Source organism: Patiria miniata, unplaced genomic scaffold, assembly GCF_015706575.1.
Source record: "Patiria miniata isolate m_02_andy unplaced genomic scaffold, ASM1570657v1 HiC_scaffold_30, whole genome shotgun sequence".
In the NCBI taxonomy this organism is placed as follows: Eukaryota; Metazoa; Echinodermata; class Asteroidea; order Valvatida; family Asterinidae; genus Patiria; species Patiria miniata.
Window position 1 is genome coordinate 1,884,432 of NW_024037070.1, and position 18,295 is coordinate 1,902,726.

The 18,295-nt window shown below is 42.7% G+C and overlaps 1 protein-coding gene across 1 annotated transcript in view; it reads right to left on the reverse strand.

Annotated features, from left to right (window-relative positions):
* Nucleotides 1-13,320, reverse strand: part of LOC119739238 (protein diaphanous homolog 3-like) — a 32,873-nt gene extending 19,553 nt beyond the window's left edge. Inside the window, exons 1-2 of the mRNA XM_038214094.1 lie at nucleotides 13,279-13,320; nucleotides 11,535-11,706 (exon numbers count right to left, since the gene is read on the reverse strand). Of these exons, the coding sequence (XP_038070022.1) occupies nucleotides 11,535-11,706; nucleotides 13,279-13,291 (185 nt within the window). The 5' untranslated portion in view covers nucleotides 13,292-13,320. The remainder of the gene's footprint in view (nucleotides 1-11,534; nucleotides 11,707-13,278) is intronic.
* Nucleotides 13,321-18,295: the final 4,975 nt, after the last annotated feature.

An 18,295-nucleotide genomic window follows, 5' to 3' on the forward strand; every position in this document is an offset into this window, starting at 1 on the left:
GCACAAAGCATGATCGCAATGGCTGCTCACATGTAAATCTACACAAACACGAAGTTACAAAAGTTTGGTATGAAATAATGCTGGAGTAAGGAACAAGTCGGGGAAAAGTAAGTACTGCAACCCGACCTGGTTACACTAGCCTAGTCTTGTGGAAATCCCTGTCTGCCCGTATTTATATAGGTTTGTCCTATTTTCCAGAACTAACTGTACCCTAAATCTCTAGGAACTCCTAACAATTGCATCAGTTTCCATAGATAATCTTACAGAGCTCTAGAAAAATCTGGAGTACTATAGGAAAGTCCAATTTATTCACAAATACATATATCAAATTCAATACCATACATAAAATAGTACGCTCTTTTATATATTTGCATTTATGCAAGCCCCTCACACTGGTGACTCCCCCATGGTAAATAGTAGATTCCTGTTCCTTATTTTCTGCTAATGAGCCAAGAACCCTCACAAATTGGCTGAGTGTCCTGGTCAGACCTTGAGCACTACTAGGGCTGTCCCGAATATAATAAAAATACTACAAGTAAAAGTTGCACTATCCCCCTGGCATCCTGGCAGTTTGTATACATGTACACGCAGTTAGTAAGGACAATTTTCAGTGTAACTAACCAAAATGGAATGTGTTATAACTAGCAACAGGGATTAGCAAAGAATAAGTGGTGGGTGAAGTGTTATGAACAATTGATATAAGAGACAAATGGAGAAGTTTGTTCCTTGCCTGTGCCACTGCTTTTATTCACCACACAGTAAAGTAATGAAAGAAACTAGCGGAAAACCAGATTGCCTAGTAGGCTTACGCAAACAAAGTATAGTCCCTAATTTACATATCACAACATCCCTCCCCTTTTGAAAGTACAATTTCAAGAATTATAATGGAGTTTTAACCACAGAGATTTGAAATTTACTACTCTATAATGATGGGCAGTCAATGAATTACCTGATAATATGAGTAACAATCTGTATCTTGTTTTAAATGAAGGTGGAATAAAGGAAACTGATAAAAATCCATGTATCGTGCACAGTTCTCAACAATTCTAAACATCTTTCCCCATAATGTCACTGTACAGTAATGTTTTTTTTCACCAGAATGGCACATGGCAATAACTATGACTTTTAACTAGAACATTTAACAAGTCTGCATCATAAAGGCTCATGGCAACCATAACTTTTAACTACAACTTTTAGCAATAACACACAAACTTGATTAAACATAACCATTGATTTAACAGAGAAAATTGCATGTTAGTCTGGAAATGTTACTTTGGGTTGTGGACATGGTTGTAATTGTGAAGATGAATTTGTGTATCTGGCTGGTCTTCGGATAGTGCGACCTGATCTGGATGTTCTGTGATCAGAATTATGAGTGTTGTCTGGTGTTGTCTTTTCAATTGTCAATTTACGGTTGGTTTGGTTGCTTTGGTTCTGATTCTTTGTTGGTGTAGCCATCTGCTTCTTGCTGGTTGTTGATGGAGATGTGTCGTCAGCAAATTGGACGCATTTAGGCACAGCTGTTGGACTTGCTTTGCTGAGCACCTCTTGTTGGTGTGCTCGACTCCGTCTCAGCTTGTTGCCATTAGAAGTGGTCACTTCATATGATCGTGGCTCCTTGCAAACAGTTGTCACTTTGCCCGGTAGCCAGGTTTTGTCTTGCTGGTTCAAAATCGCACTTTTTGACCAACATGGAGGGGTGGAAGTTCTTTCCCTGCATGTTTGGTTTCGTGGTCAAGTTTCATCTTTTGCTGCCTTGACTCCAGTTGGTCTCTGATGTCTTCAGACTTCTGGATGTTGGTGTGCGGCTGGTTGCTTGGCAGGGTTGTGCGAACTGGTCTGCCGAAGAGACATTCTGCTGGGGATGGCAATTTGGAATCTATGGGGGTAGCACGGAGGTTCAAGAGTGTTACGTCAATGTTCTGTCCCGATTTCTGGCACTTCTTGATCACTGACTTGATGGTTCTGACTGCACGTTCGACAAGGCCATTAGACAGAGGATAACGTGGAGAAGATGTGGTGTGTTTGATACCCCACATGGTACACATGTCTTCATAGTGTCTCCCTACGAATTGAGGTCCGTTGTCAGATATCATCTCGCTGGCGCTCCAAGGAGGCCGAAGGAGCGAGAAGTGACACCAGCTACTTCTGCACTAGTTGTACTCGTCAGCCGGTGGACAACAGGGTACTTGGACCGGTAGTCTACCATCAGTAGGTAGTTGTCTCCGTGTATCTCAAACAGGTCAGTCACAAGTTTCATCCAGGGAGAGGATGGATGGGATGTCATGGGGTTGAAGGGGCTCCTTCTGCTGCTTTGGTTGAGCTTCTTGGCAGAAGGCGCATGACTTGACAGTATCGTCAATGTGTCGATTGATGTTCGGCCAGTATACCGATTCTCTGGCAAGACGTCTGGTCTTCTCTATCCCCATGTGGCCTGCATGCAGTTGTTTCAGGATGTCCTGCTGGAGTGAGTCAGGTATGATAACCTGTCTTCCTTTGAAGATAACGCCACATGAGATGCCTAATTTATCTCTGTATGACCAGTAGGGTCGCAGATCTCAGGGTACTTCGGAGATGGCGTCTGGCCATCCAGTGTAGATCACTTGGCGCAGAGCACTTAAAACCGGATCCCGGTTGGATTCTGCCTGGAGGTTGTCTTGCTTGGTCTGACCGAAGTGTACAAGGTCTATGTGTTAAACATCTGGCCCATCTTCGATGTAGAAACTTCCAACAATCCGATCAAGGGGTACATCATCCGCCTTGCTGGAGTTCGGCAACCTGCTGAGTGCATCAGACAGGATCATGGTGCTCCCTGGCTTGTACTTAAATCCAAAGTTGTAGCCTTGGACCTTTATCAGCAGTTGCTGCAGGCGGGTTGGTGCACAGGACAGTGGTTTCTTCCAAATCATCTCCAGTGGCTTGTGGTCGCTGTGGATGGAGAACTCCTTTCCAAAAAGGTAGTTGTGGAATCTTATTATTTCAAACACAAGGGGCTAGCGACTCTCGCTCGATGTTGGAGTAGTTCTTCTGCACTGGCGAAAGGCTTTTGGATGCAAACGCTACTGGCTTGTTGTTTTGCAGTAGGCATGCTCCCAGACCTCGTTGCGATGCATCAACCTCCAGCACAGTGTGCATCTCTGGATTGTAATACTGCAAACAGGCCTCGGCCGTGATAGAGTATTTTAGTGCAACAAATTCTGCCTGATGGTCCTCTTGCCATATGAAGGGGACGTTCTTCTTGAGGAGGTCTCTGAGTGATGCTGCCTTATCCGCCAGGTTGGGGATGTATGGAGATACGTAAGTGATTATCCCCATGAAGTTCTGCAAGTCCTCCTTGTCTTGGGGTGCTGGTAAGTTGTGAATATCTGCGATTCTGCCTGGGTCTGAACGGATGGGTCTGAACGGATACCGGTACTGGAGTACAGCGAACCAAAGAAATTGATTTCAGTGGTCTTGATGCCGCATTTAGAGCTGTTAAAAACAAGCCCTTCATGTCTTGCTGTTTCGAGCAGGTTGATGAGGTTTGCATCATGTTCTTCTTCGGTACTGCCATATACCGCGATATCATCTGGACGCTGATCGTCGCTCGCTCTCGCCGCTCGGTCGGGGGAGAATCTGGACGTTGATTGTCGCTCAATTTCAACGTTGGGCTATGCCCGTGTGACTGTGCGTACGCAAATACATGTAGGCGTTGACAGGCAGTGGGCTGAATTACTCTCGTTTCGTGGCTGAGTGCAATGGGAAGATCGGTGTTCTTTCCGCTTGTGGCGTGTTCTATATGTTCTTTTCTTCACCGCTCGAAAGGCTTTTGGATGCAAACGCTACTGGCTTGTTGTTTTGCAGTAGGCATGCTCCCAGACCTCGTTGCGATGCATCAACCTCCAGCACAGTGTGCATCTCTGGATTGTAATACTGCAAACAGGCCTCGGCCGTGATAGAGTATTTTAGTGCAACAAATTCTGCCTGATGGTCCTCTTGCCATATGAAGGGGACGTTCTTCTTGAGGAGGTCTCTGAGTGATGCTGCCTTATCCGCCAGGTTGGGGATGTATGGAGATACGTAAGTGATTATCCCCATGAAGTTCTGCAAGTCCTCCTTGTCTTGGGGTGCTGGTAAGTTGTGAATATCTGCGATTCTGCCTGGGTCTGAACGGATGGGTCTGAACGGATACCGGTACTGGAGTACAGCGAACCAAAGAAATTGATTTCAGTGGTCTTGATGCCGCATTTAGAGCTGTTAAAAACAAGCCCTTCATGTCTTGCTGTTTCGAGCAGGTTGATGAGGTTTGCATCATGTTCTTCTTCGGTACTGCCATATACCGCGATATCATCTGGACGCTGATTGTCGCTCGCTCTCGCCGCTCGGTCGGGGGAGAATCTGGACGTTGATTGTCGCTCAATTTCAACGTTGGGCTATGCCCGTGTGACTGTGCGTACGCAAATACATGTAGGCGTTGACAGGCAGTGGGCTGAATTACTCTCGTTTCGTGGCTGAGTGCAATGGGAAGATCGGTGTTCTTTCCGCTTGTGGCGTGTTCTATATGTTCTTTTCTTCACCGCTGCCACCATAAAGTGTGGTGAACAATTGATATAAGAGACAAATGGAGAAGTTTGTTCCTTGCCTGTGCCACTGCTTTTATTCACCACACAGTAAAGTAATGAAAGAAACTAGCGGAAAACCAGATTGCCTAGTAGACTTACGCAAACAAAGTATAGTCCCTAATTTACATATCACAACAGTGGGTGGGCAGCCTTGTTATTCGGGCAGTGTTGTGTCACTTGTGCGTGCCTCACTATACAGTCTACAACTGTGTAGCAATAAAGTGGCCTGGGTTTGTAGCTCTATGCTTCTACTTACAAAAGTATAACTTTCAAGACACTAGAGAAACACAGTGACATAAATCATACCTAGGACCAAGGCCAGCAGAGCAACCCTGGAGGTCATGACCTGTTGCCTAAGGGAGGAGATCAAAAGGATTTTTCCCGTTCCGACGCGAGCGCACGGGAGGAATGGGCCTAGTGTTCCTAATCCCCCCGGGCGCCTGCGTTCGCCCGGGCCCCGTTCCGACCGCGGGATCACGCTCGAAACTGCCTAACAATAGCACAATGAAATGGTCACGCTGGGTGCCCACAGCACGGTAGTACAATAGACCTGTGCGGTGACGACGGTGGATAATGGCAACTGCTCAAATAATATCCGAAGAAACATCGGCCCCACTGAAATTTACAAGGAGACTTTGGAAATGTTGTGATAAAATAATGTTTGTTGTTTTCTCATCTCTTGCAGGCGATGTATAGTTGAAGATGGATAGTGATTTAACTTGTTAAAATGCTCAACAAATCGAGAAGACGTTTCGGAAATTAGAGTTACATGTACATGTTTGATAGTTTTGTGTATTTGAAGGGAAATGTGCAACATTTTACAACACGTCTGATGGAGTGACTGAAGGAAATATTCCTGAATAAACGATCCCAGCTGGACCCGCGAACCAACCCATGGACTAAATAATGTCCCGGGGCCACCACGTAGTTGATCTTAGGAAAGACGCACTGCTAAACTATGTCAGGCACAGCTGGCCACTGGTTATCTACTGTCAGATCAGCGAGGCTGGCTACATTTATATACAATTGTAACAATCGTGAATCGGTAGTTGGCATTTTTTTTTTCGTTGGATGTCTCATAACCAAAACCATTTTTTCGGTGAGGATATTGAAAAGCATGAGCAGGTATACCAATAGCCCCAACAGTAACATTATCAACTACCCAACAAAGAAGTTAATAATACTTCACATTTGTTTGCATTCTTTTGAGCCTTATTATTGGGCCATCTAAAATATTGTTTCGACGTACATCCCCGTGAAGAAATTGCACCGTACGACTTTACCTTCCCTGTAACTGAAAAAAACTTCTTTAAATGTTCCACAAATTGAGAAGACTATGTGGGGTCTTCTCCTTTCTTTAAAAAATACATTTCGTGAGTAGTTTTAAGAGATATATCTATATATATAAGAGAGAGTTTAACTTGGCCTCCGTGACGATGTTTGCTCATGAAAGGATCCCAGACCGCGGGCTCCCGCGGCGCCAAAATCGCTCCACGTCCGTAGAAAAATGCGGAGGGTGTCTTCCGCCGGGTCGGACACTTCGGGTCGTCCTGATTTTCCGGTACGGACCGGCGATCCGTTTCGTCGATTTTTCGTGACTGCGTTTTGCGCAGGAATTTGCCGTCGTGTGCGCTTTCACGTTGACTGCCTGGCCGCCCCCTGTGCTGGCCTTTCTGCGTGTCTAGACTGTGCGAGGTCAGCGAGGTCAACGTAGGGGTTTCGTTTACATGTTCTACTCGGCCGTACTGCCAAAGCGTTCACCAAACGGTAGCATGTGGTGACCTTGGCAAAATATTTTTTCTCCATGGTGCGTGGCCACTAAGTGTCCCTATTCTTTCCTGTGCTTTGCTTGCCGCCCCTGCGCCAAGTGCAACGAATACTCAGAAGGACTACACATTAGTATGCCTTGCGCGGTCTGACCAATCGAAAGTCTACACTGCGTGGTACTTCTCGGCTATGCGTAAAACCGTCGATGGCAACGCGTACTGCAGCCTGCTCCACACCCTGGAAACGAGGTTGAGTCTACGGTGCTCGCTATTTGAAGCACAAGCATGTGACGTCGCGTGATAGAGTGCTGTTGCTTCCATAATGTGTTTACAGCTCCACGCTTCAACCACCAAGGTTGAGCGTTGTGAGTTCGCTGCACGCCACGTATAATTCAGTGTCGCGTTATAATTTCGGGGGCCTGTTTGGGATCAACGAAGGATCGATGCATTGCTTCAACTTATCGGGATCTTAAACGCAGTCACAAAAAAATTGACGAAAAAGACTTAAGTGTCCGACCCGGCGGAAGACACCCTCCACATTTTTCCATGGACGTGGAGCCATTTTGGCGTCGCGGGAGACCGCGGTCTCGGATCCTTTCAGGAGCAAACATTTCTCGGAGACCGAGTAAAACTTGCTCTATAGATGGTTGAACCAACTTGAATAAAAGTTGAATCGACTTTTTCCTCGCCAGACGGTCTCGCAAATTGTAAGAAGTTTAAGTTAACGTTTGTTGAAGAGTCCAATACTGAAACTTAATTATGACCTTCCTCCATATTTTATGGTCACACTCAACATTTTCATTTCAAATGACACCTTCACGTTTTATTGCATTATTATTTATTGTCAAAACTGTACAATCAGGCTTCGCCTGTGTACTACGGTAACCTTTTCACTACGTTTTCCAAATGCGACTGCCTCACGAAATGCCAATTTCACAGACCAATGGGAACACTTACAGACAGTTGCAATGGTCAGATGGTACATAATTATCATGTTCGTAAATCGACGGGGGACAGGGGGAACGCCCCCCACCACATTTTTCAAGCGGGGGACATTGTTTGGTCCCCCCCCCCCAAAAAAAACGTTTTCTTCCCCAAATAAAAATGTTGTAGCCTACAATTATGATTCTCATTACTCAGAATACATGTAGCTGATTCAATTACTCCAAGCTCCAAAGTTTAAAAGATGATCTTTTGCTCAAATTGGTTTTAGTGGTCAGAAATTGTCTCAGATCACACCACATAAATTGCTTTTCTATAACTGCATGTCTCCCCAACTATATCCCCCATTTTCATCCCCAACACTACGCCCTACCCGATCTATGATCGGGTAAATCAGCTTGTACAGGAATAAAGGGAGTGATTTCTTGATTGCGGGGGACGTATTAAGTGGTGAACCCTAAACACAACAGGTGGCGTCAGCACAGAGGTGACTCTCCGACCCTTAACTTTGCAAAGGAATCAAAATTAAAATTAGTGGAGGCTACTTGACTTCTCAAAAACAGTGGACTTTCTAATCACAGCGTTGAAGATATAAAATTCAAGAATACAATTTCCTTTTACCAACAAGCTTGGAACAAAGGTTTAAAACAATTTCCAACATGTCCAATAACTTTTTCTCAGCAAACGAATTCTCCAAAAACAAATTCTAAGACAGCTAATGGAATTATCATTGAACTATGGGTTTTTGAAGTGCCTTATGCATATTTAAATTTTATGCAAATAGCTATAGCAGATGCAGTTTCCAAACTGATAATCTATGATTGGCATACAGCAGCGGGGTGGCGATAGGCGTGGGGTTCGGGGCCCGCTTAAGGGCCCCGGAACATTTCTGATTTTAGATGCTCTGTGGTGCAATCTGAGGCGATTACTGGGCACTTCCTCTGAAATTTTGAAGCAGAATTTATTTTAATTTTAAGAAGAATTTTCCTTCATTTGTTAAAATGTACTCTTGTTCTAATAAAATTTCTTCTGTACTCAAAGTTGAGAACCATGCTGTTCTCCCCAGGATTTTTTCAAACCTGTGGGGGAATTTTTGTTGTGATACAACAACCTGCGAAGCCACGGCGTGGGTTCGGAGCCCGCATAGAGGGCCCCGAAAAATTTTGAACTTTACAAGCTCCTGGTGCATAGCGCCGCAAACATTCAGTCTGGTCGGCCCTACATCGCGCCGTACACACGGCGCAGTGTCAGTGACAGTGTGCATTGCTGCACTGTGAACGGCCCATCCCACGTGGCCGAAAATTCTGCACTACTGCAGAGACACGCTGCGATGTTTCTCCACAGGTTCGAGTTTTGCAATCTCGTCATTTCAATGGAAAATACATACACAGAAAATTAACATCACGTTCTGTGAATTAATTTGCAGAAAATCTCTTTTTCCATCGATTTTTGTTTGGTATTTTTACTATTTTCACAAATTTCCCGAAAGCGGCAGCATTCCTGAGCTGCCGCTTTCACATACAAGGTTTCAAAATAGTCACATACAAGATTTCTGGCTACGCAACCGGCAGTCCCAGGCATCACAGGGGAGCCTCCTAGCAACAGTATTTCTAAGCAACCAGGTTGGAATGTGATGGGCATGCAGCCATGCACCTGTGGCTCAGATAGCTAATCGCTCCAGTTGCGCGTTGAAGGAAGTCATATTCTTGAAAGCAGACGGTCCGTGATGAAAGCAACCAATGGCATATTTATTTGCCGGGAACCGGCTCATTTCATTGGCTGAGATACTATCATCACTGTTTATCATCTAAGAATCTTCCAATTACTGGCGGCAAGTTCTCAAAGTTCGGTGGCCTACAGCTGAATCCAAATGTATATTTGTAACGAACAAGAGTGGCATTGTATCAATTTGAACAATGCGGCTATCAATCATTCTCTGGAAAGGCTTTTCGGAGCTGAGATTTTATTTGGGCATTTTTTTTCTCAGAGACAGGGGAAAACTCTATGCGAAAAAATCATTTTGCTTTTATAAAAATGTTTAGAGAACCAGACGTAAATCTCTCTCTGAGGCCGGGAAAATAAAAAAAAGGGGATGACGATTTTATTCTTCATTTATCAAAAAAAACCCACATGGCCTACATTATTTCGTGTACCGGTACATGTTCTACTCTAGAATATATTTTGGAATATATTTTGACATGAAGCATTAAATGCAAGTGCTGTATTAAATGTGCCCCCTATTCCAGCCGGGAAATAAGAAAGTGTCTTATAAAATTATATTCTTGCTTTGAAAGAAATTTTGAGACAATAATTGGCAGGCGACCTTCAAAACTTATACATTGTATATTTTTGTTGATAAGTATGTATGATATAGTTATGTTCAAAGCGATTGATTTGATGACCGCCCATCCGCCCGCCATAATAATGACTCCTCAAAAACGAAAAAGATAGCCATGTTCTCAAAGGGATGTATTTAATGCCCGCCCGCCATAAGACGACTAATAAAAAAAAAAAAAAAAACAGTTTCGAAAGGGGGGGGGGGGGGGGGGGGGGGGGGGGGGGAACGGGCCGGGTGTGCCCCCATCAATGGCTTTGGTTCTGGAAAAATCCAAGAAATAATTAATATCAGATTTACTAGTCCCTAAAGTTAATTGAAAACTGAAGGAAATATTCCTGAATCTACGATCCCAGCTGGACCCACCATGCCAACAAACCCATGGACTAAATTAATGCCCCCCACCACGTGGTTGATCTCAGGAAAGACGCACTGCTAAACTATGTCATGCACAGCTGGCCACTGGTTATCTATCGTCAGATCAGCGAGGCTGGCTACATTTATATACAATTGTAACAATCGTGAATTGGTGGTGGGCATTTTTTCGTTGGATGTCTCTTAACTAAAACCATTTTTCGGTGTGAATCTTGAAATGCATGAGCAGGTATAAACCAATAGCACCAACAGTAAAATTATCGACTACCCAACAAAGAAGTTAATAATTCTTCACATTTGTTTGCATTCTTTTGAGCCTTTATTATCGGGCCATCTAAAATATTGTTTCGACGTACACATCCGCCGCGAAGAATTACACCATCCTACTTTCACTTCCCTGTAAATGAAAACAACAACAATCATATTAAAATTTAATTCATAAAAAAGAAAACGAATCCGTGGAAAGGTTTTGCGTGGTGGCAATGGAGTTTCATCGAGATGAATATTACAGCCCCATTTCCCTCATATTTCCTTTAATACTTGTTTCTTTTCATGTGTTTACGTCGCCGTATTTCACATACCTCTGCTGTTGCTGGCGGCCGTGCACGGGGGAGAACGGAACATTAACATGACAAAGGACGCACACAATGAGACTTTTAATGAACTCGGGTACTTCGCTGGGCGCCTGGTAAGCCGGGCGTTCTACCCCGGGAGAACGGGCCTATTGTTGGGTTGAGTTAATCCCCGTTCAGAACGGGAGGAACGCGGGCGCTCGCGTCGGAACGGGAAAAATCCTTTTGATCTCCTCCCTAAGTGCAATGACTTTACCAGATACCATGAACACTAACCACATACCAAGCTTGGTTGAGATTGAACTTACACTTACAGAACAATAACTTTCATGACACTAGACAAACAAATTGGCATAACTCACGGGCTACCTAGGACCTGTTGCCTGAGTCTAATCACTTTACCAGATCCCATGAGCAATTACCACATATTTGGTTGAGATTGATGACTGTACTTTCAGTGAACCTTACCAAAATGGAACTTTCTGTATACACACACACAGACACACGAAGGAATACGCGATCGCCATATCCACCTGTATGGCTTAAAACCCAGGGGGGTAAAATATAATAAGAACCTGAGCTTGACTATAATAATGTGTGATATATTTTAATCGTAAAGTTGAGGCGCTTTATCAGATGGCAGTTGGTTGTTCCCATCCTTTTAGCAGGTTAAAACCCTTGACCTACTGTAAAACACTCGGCCATCCATAATATCCATCACCGCAGGCAAATTTAAACCAGCACGCTTTCCATACAACTTTTGTCGGGCATAGCACGCAGTTGCAGGTGGCGTGTGTAAAACTTGATCAAGAGCTTCAGTGGAAGGAGCAACATACAAAAAATATAATTTAAGTAAACAGCATTGCCAAATAATCTCTTTGTAACTCATAGTTGATCTTGATTCAGGGAATAGAATGCTGAGTTATAAGTTTATATTCCTTACCGTCTTAACATGTTTATTTGTTCTGCACCGAGTCCTCCATTATTTTCTGACACAATAGCCAATCTGAACTTCAGCTCTTCAGCATCCATTTTAAACCCAGCAAGAAAGATTCCAAGATTCTGGGCAACCTTTGGGTCCAAAAAGCTCTTCAGTTTCTTCTTCGATGTTTCAACTGGATTGAAAAAAAAAAGGTTATTTCTTTACCAAGGATGCCAGGAATGTCCAGTGTTACAAATTGCATTAAGATTAAAAAGTACTACTATATATAGAACATTGTAGGATGTACATATATATATAATAAAAATAATAATTTTTTGGTTTCCCAAGTGCATACAATGGGTTTCTGATATGTGCAGACAAACACATATCGCATACAATTTAACAAAATAACTAGAACCGAGTTGCCCCCCCCCCTTCCCTAGAAATTTGGCATCCAGAGAAAAGCACAGCCGTATGAGTTAACACAATTTGCTGGAAGAACATATAGTCCCTTTTTCCACCATATTCTGCGAGTGTGTGGAAAGCTAATAGCAGTAGTTATTGTCTAACATTATCCATGATATGGTGTCCACCCCCCCCCCCCCAACTCTTTCACTTTACGGAGGTCGGGTGTCCGGTGAAAAAAAACCTGACTACCTTTCAGCACATATGAAATTTGTGGCGCCCCCCCCCCCCCCCCCCCCACCGAGGATGAGAACCCTGGCTACAGTGGCGTAGCCACCGGGGGGGGGGGGGGCGTGGGGGGCGACCACCCCCCCCATGAAACCTTGTCGCCCCCCCCCCCCCCCCCCCCCCCCCCCCCCCACTGAGATTTTGAGTTTCTAAAAAAATTATCATTGATCTACATGACGCCATGGGCCCTATTATGTACTACAATGTATCTTTTGCTTAGAAAATATTGGTTAAAGTGGTCAGAAATTGCCTCAGATAGCATCACAGAGCATTTAGAATCCAAAATTTTTCGGCCCTTTTAAGCGGGCCCTGAACCCCACGCCTATAGCTCAGAATTCTGGTAGCTGATTCAATGACTCCAACCTCGAAAACAATGTTCACAAAATTTTCTTATGCCTTTAGCTGAGAAAACCTCGAAAATTATGTTTAAATTATTATCTTTTGTGCTAAGATAATTATTGGATAAAGTGGTAAGAAATTGCCTCAGATCACACCACAGAGCATCGCCCTTAACCCCACGCCAATAGCTCAGAATACCGATAGCTGATTCAATGTCTCCAACCTCGAAAACGATGTTCAAATAATTATGTTTTGCCAAGAAAATATTAGTTAAAGAATGGAGGAAAGTCATAAGAAATTGCTTCAAATCACACCACAGAACATCTTAGCTGCCAACATTTCAAAATCCCAATTAGTAATCAACCCGCGCGGTCATTTTCAACTTCTCGTTTTATCAAAAGCTTTACCAACATCGAGTACAGGTACATGGTTTACATGTACACATACATGTGCGTACCCTTCTTGTTGTGAATAATAATGTACTGTAGGCCAAAAGATAATTAAAAAAAAAATTAAAAAAAAAAAAAAAAAAAAAAAATAAAAATTTTTAAATTAATTTTGTTTTAATGTCTGTATTTGTTTGATGAAGTCAAATAAATAATAACATCAATAACATGTGCGCATATTTTTTTGGAGATGCATGCTATCGATGTTGAGTTTCGAGTTCGTATCATGGTTTTACACACAATGATCTATGGCCACCGTATGCAATAGAAATATCCCGCCAACATACCTTGCAAACGCATGCTGATTTATCTTTTCTGTCCGTTGTGACAAACTCAAACTCTATTACCAATTATTCCAACCATACTCTTATTAAATTCCATGATTAAAATCTCGAACTGATGGGTCTCATCCCGGCAATAAGTGACCAAATGTGCTCACGATCGTCACTGAAAAGTACTCACATAAAGTACACACAACCACACATCCATGAGATGCACACAAATGACACACCATTGAAAAACAGTTTTAGTCTGGTCCTCAAGTACTCCACTGCGCACACTGCATTGATGTCTATCAGGTGCTTGACTGCATTCTTATTAGACTTGTCACCAGTCCATCCATTATCGCGACATTTCGCCAGAAGTTTTCGGTCAAAAACGATACTTTCCTTCTTTTTTTTTTCGTTAGGTAGAAAATTGGAAATTCGTAATGTTTTGGTGGCAAATCGTATTTTCGTAATTTAACAAACAATTCGTAATAATTACGAAAAAATCGTACTAGTTGGCAGCTAGTTGGATTCTAGATCAGTGATCTAGAATCCAATTTTTTTCGGGGCCCTTAAGCGGGCCCCGAACCCCACGCCGTAAGGGCTTCGCGCTTGCATCAGTTGTGATCAAGGTATGTTCCCCCCCCCCCCCACTTTGGAGAAGCAATTGACGCCCCTGCTTGACGCCCCCCCCCCCCCCCATGAAATGTTCCAGCCCCCCCAGCGCCCCCCACTGAAAAATTCCTGGCTACGCCACTGCCTGGCTACTAGGATTGGCATGGGCGTCGCGAGGGGGGGGCAAGGGGGGGCACTTGCCCCCCCCCCCCTGGAAAAGCACAAAAAAAAAAAAAAAAAAAAAGGAAGAAAAAGAAAAGAAAAGAAAAGAAAAGAAAAAGAGGCGCGAAGACAAAGTGGTGTAAATTTAATGAGTTGGGGGGGGGGGGCAAAATGTCCCTGCCCCCCTCTAAAACTGATAAATCGAGAATGTGTTGAGAAATACAAGCATTTTTTGGCAAAATGTCTTTTTGCCCCCCTCTAGAAAAAATCCTGGCGACGCCCATGAGGATTGGGCGGTGCTAATCTTCCGGAGCCGGTTCCGGTTCTGAAAAAAAAGGGACCAATTCTGAGTCGGAACCGGGTCCCGAAAAATTCAATGAAAAACATAAGCTCTGGAAATTACATGTAAAGAATAACTGTGTCACCTTATGAGGTCCGTGTTCCATGGATTTCGACGTGCAATATATGTATTTCACTACGTGTTTGGTTTCAAATGTTTGTCTTTTCCCTGTGAAACTATGTTTAATATGTTTTTAAAAGCAAGCCTAGTATTTATTACTTTATTTTCTGATCCTTGCATATGATTTTATTTACCGCGACGACCGCCATGCCGCCAAGAATAGAATGATCCATGCACAGCACAAGTACACACACACGGTACGCGGTACGCACGTACACACTGGTGGACCTGGGTACAAATTTACCAGGCTCCGATTCGAACGAGTCAAGGACAGTGCAGATCGTATAGCAGCCCACATGTTCAAGTGAGCAACTGCATGACTTTTCATTCTCACCATCTGACCAAAGCAAAGGATTAATTCATTTTCATGCAATGGTAGATTCCAGACTCGTATTAGTATTTTGTACCTGTACCCCATGGCCCGCGAAATCCAAATCTCTAAACCAGTTGTTTCCAGCCGGTGTGATATGAAAATGGACTCATGTGAACAACAGACTTCTTTTTCGTGATCGGTCCTGTTCCTAATTATCTATGCATCAGCATGCGCAGTATCAACACGGAGTCGTTCTTTCATAAACCTAAATTCACGCTACAATGCTTGTCCAAAGGGTAAATCATCCATGGTACAGGGCCAGTATTGGGTTCAATGCTCTGCATGCACGCCTCATACCAACCATCCTCAGGTCATCAGAAAGTTGTCGTGCATACATACTTAAGGGGCTGCCCCTTTGAGCCATGCATTACACATTAGTGTAAATTTAGAATGCGGTCCATCCTTGCAGGAGCCATCCTGTGTTTTGGTCCAAAACAGCACCCAAAAATAGATAGTTATTAAAGTTAGTACTGGATGTGACTTGTCCTCGTTGTAACAAATCTGAGGTTTTATCCAGATTCTAATTTAGCTGCAGTGCTCTTTGCTTGTCTACCCTGTTTGGCCTACTACTTACCAGTCATCCAGGTACCTGAATAAAGTAATTAAAGCGGCCAGAATATCATTTTTTTTTATTTGTTTGCTCTGCCCGAGTGCAGCGACTTGCGTGTTCGTGCATTTTTCTTGTCTCCAGAGTGCACCGTTTTGCGCACGCCACCGTTTTGTATCGCCATATTTCGACAAGTTGTCTATAAAAATTCAGAGACAAATTACCATTATTTTACCATTAATTTTTAAAGACTTTGTCGGCTCAGCAAAGTGACTACCTGTCTTTATTTGAAGAAACGATATAGCCATTTATTAAGTTTATAATGGATAGAGGTCATATAATTAGGACTTTTTGTCACAAATATTTTCATGTGATAAGGACATTTCGCCTCTTCAGTAAATGAGGGCGCTGTTCATGTAATTCATTAGGGCTCATTTATGGATTTTTAAAAAATAAGTTTTCGGGGTCAAAATTATAAGAGTGTCCATAACAAGAGATATATGGATAGTTGTGTCCCAGGACAGGGTGTACACAGACATAGGATTTGAATACATTTAGTAATTTTATTTTATCTTCTCTGTAACCACCGTTACACCACATTTTCTCCCAGTTATTTCCGCCAAGTTCAGTCACGTCAAGTAATTTACATCAAGTTACATCAAGATAATTACAGCAATTTAGTTTCACCGTCATACCCTGTCACCACGAACTTGCTGCAATTTATTTCAAGTCACCAAACTTTGTCGCCAATTTGTTCACTCTCCATCAAGTCACAGTATTATTATTGATTGTAGCCACTGCAAATTGTCATCTAGACTGTCACCCCATTATTGAAGTTTGCCACTCCAGACATTAAAGTCATCGTTTGAGTTGAATTGATATCTTAAATTAGTCATCGGTGCATCTCATTGCTGAGTAAGATTTCATTTTTGGCGATCTGCAGCACGGAGGCTACAGTAATCAATTCTTGCAGTGTATTTCTCCTATGGCTTTGATTTAAAAAAAAATCAAAATTAAAAAAAGCCCCTTTTTAAAAATATATTGCGAATATTGATATATTTAGAAATTACACTTTATTAGTTTTTCAACAACAAAAGAATCTTTCCAATTGGGTAAATTTGAGTTATGGCAAATTAAATGTACCGTACCGCTTATTTAAAGTACCCTTTTTTCATTTTGTCCACAGCGATTTGACTGCCACAATAAGAACACAGGCATGTACATGTAGAGGACAGAGGCAGAGCAGCACAGTGAACATTCAAGGGTAGCGTTCATCATTTGTAATTTGTGCATTATGTTCGTTTGAAGCAACAAAAGTGCTCACAATCTAAAGAAGGGTTCTGAACAGCTAACCTCATGAAGTTTCAGCTCAGTTAATGCTGTACATTCCAAGAAAACACTATTCTAGGATCTCAATTTCAAATCAAAAGTTGCCGAGTCATGTTTTGAATTGACCTGAATTCAGCGTCCGAGACACATTCCCGCTGAGCCAACTGCAGCTACGTGATGTCGTGCACTGAACTGACGAATTATAGCAACCGAGCGCATGTTCCCGTCATGTCAACTAATCTCATGTGCACGCTTTGCCGAATTAAACATGAACTACAAAAGGAAAGTTTCAAGAATGTGTCTTTAGACGCATCGTTGGAAATGGCCTTCTTTCATTGATTTCTTCAAACTGACAGCTTGCCAGTACAAATAATTTTGCAGGGAGTTTAGTCCTATTAGTATCTTTAAACAAAGTATGCTTTTCAACAATAAAACGTCAGTCACTTTTTGGATAGCTGCAAATGATGCACTGTAGCTTGCAGAAGTTACCAAACAGTCCTTGTCAGTCCTACCATTTCTTCCAAAAGGGGAAATGACTATTGTTGCAACACGCAAGGAGAAGAAAAACAAAAGAAAAACAAAAAAAAACACATAAAAGAGAGATTACAATGTAAAAGAAGGCATAAACTACATTCCTAATAAATGACCATTTAAACCATAGACAAAATGTTAAAACTCAGCTCTTTTTTGAATTGGCCATAACTCAATATATTATTTAGCAGATTGGACAGATAATTTTGTTGTTGAAAGCTAATGAACTGCACTCTCAGCCCTTTTCTGAATTGGCCATAACTCAATAGTTAGCAGATTGGAATGTTTTTTTGTTGTTGAAAGTTAATGAACTAATCTACATTTTATTTAAGCTGTGAAAAAGAGGGGGCTTTGGGGGTCCCTTTTTTCCTCCCCTGTTCTAATGCTTCCTGTTTTGATGGATGGATGGATGGGTATTAGCATTTGGTCAACAATCTCGCCCAATGCATGGGGACTCATGAATTTGAGGGCATATCCCGGACAGACTGTGTCAAGTACCCATCTTTCACATACAATCCGGTACCAGGACCCTTCAAATTTGAATGCAGTCTCCTACCAATCGTACAACAGAAGGCTAGAGCTGAAGATATCATTTGCCCCTTTTACAGGAGTATCAAGTAGGGGGGGGGGCAGCAGCTCAAAAGACTGACCACTGTGCTGAGAATGACAGTGGGTTGGGTTACTTCGTTAACTATATGTTTCTGTAGAGGACGGGAATCCGCTACAAGCATTCCGTGAGGCCTTAAAAGGCCAGTAAGCAGGATCTGGACAGTAGTCCTTCCTTTTCGTGCTTCTGTACTCTCTTGAGGCATTTTGAATTGTGGATATTTTGTTGGATTCTATGCCTTTGGCTTCTGCCTGCAATAGTTCTTGAAACTTGCAAGACATATCAACAAGACATTGCCAGCCAACAAAAGGTCATTGAAGCACTTCCAAAGGTATCTATGACATTCTCTCATTGATGTGTAATTTCAAGTTTCAAAATTCTTATAAATTGCTTGAGGACAATATGCAGATTGCT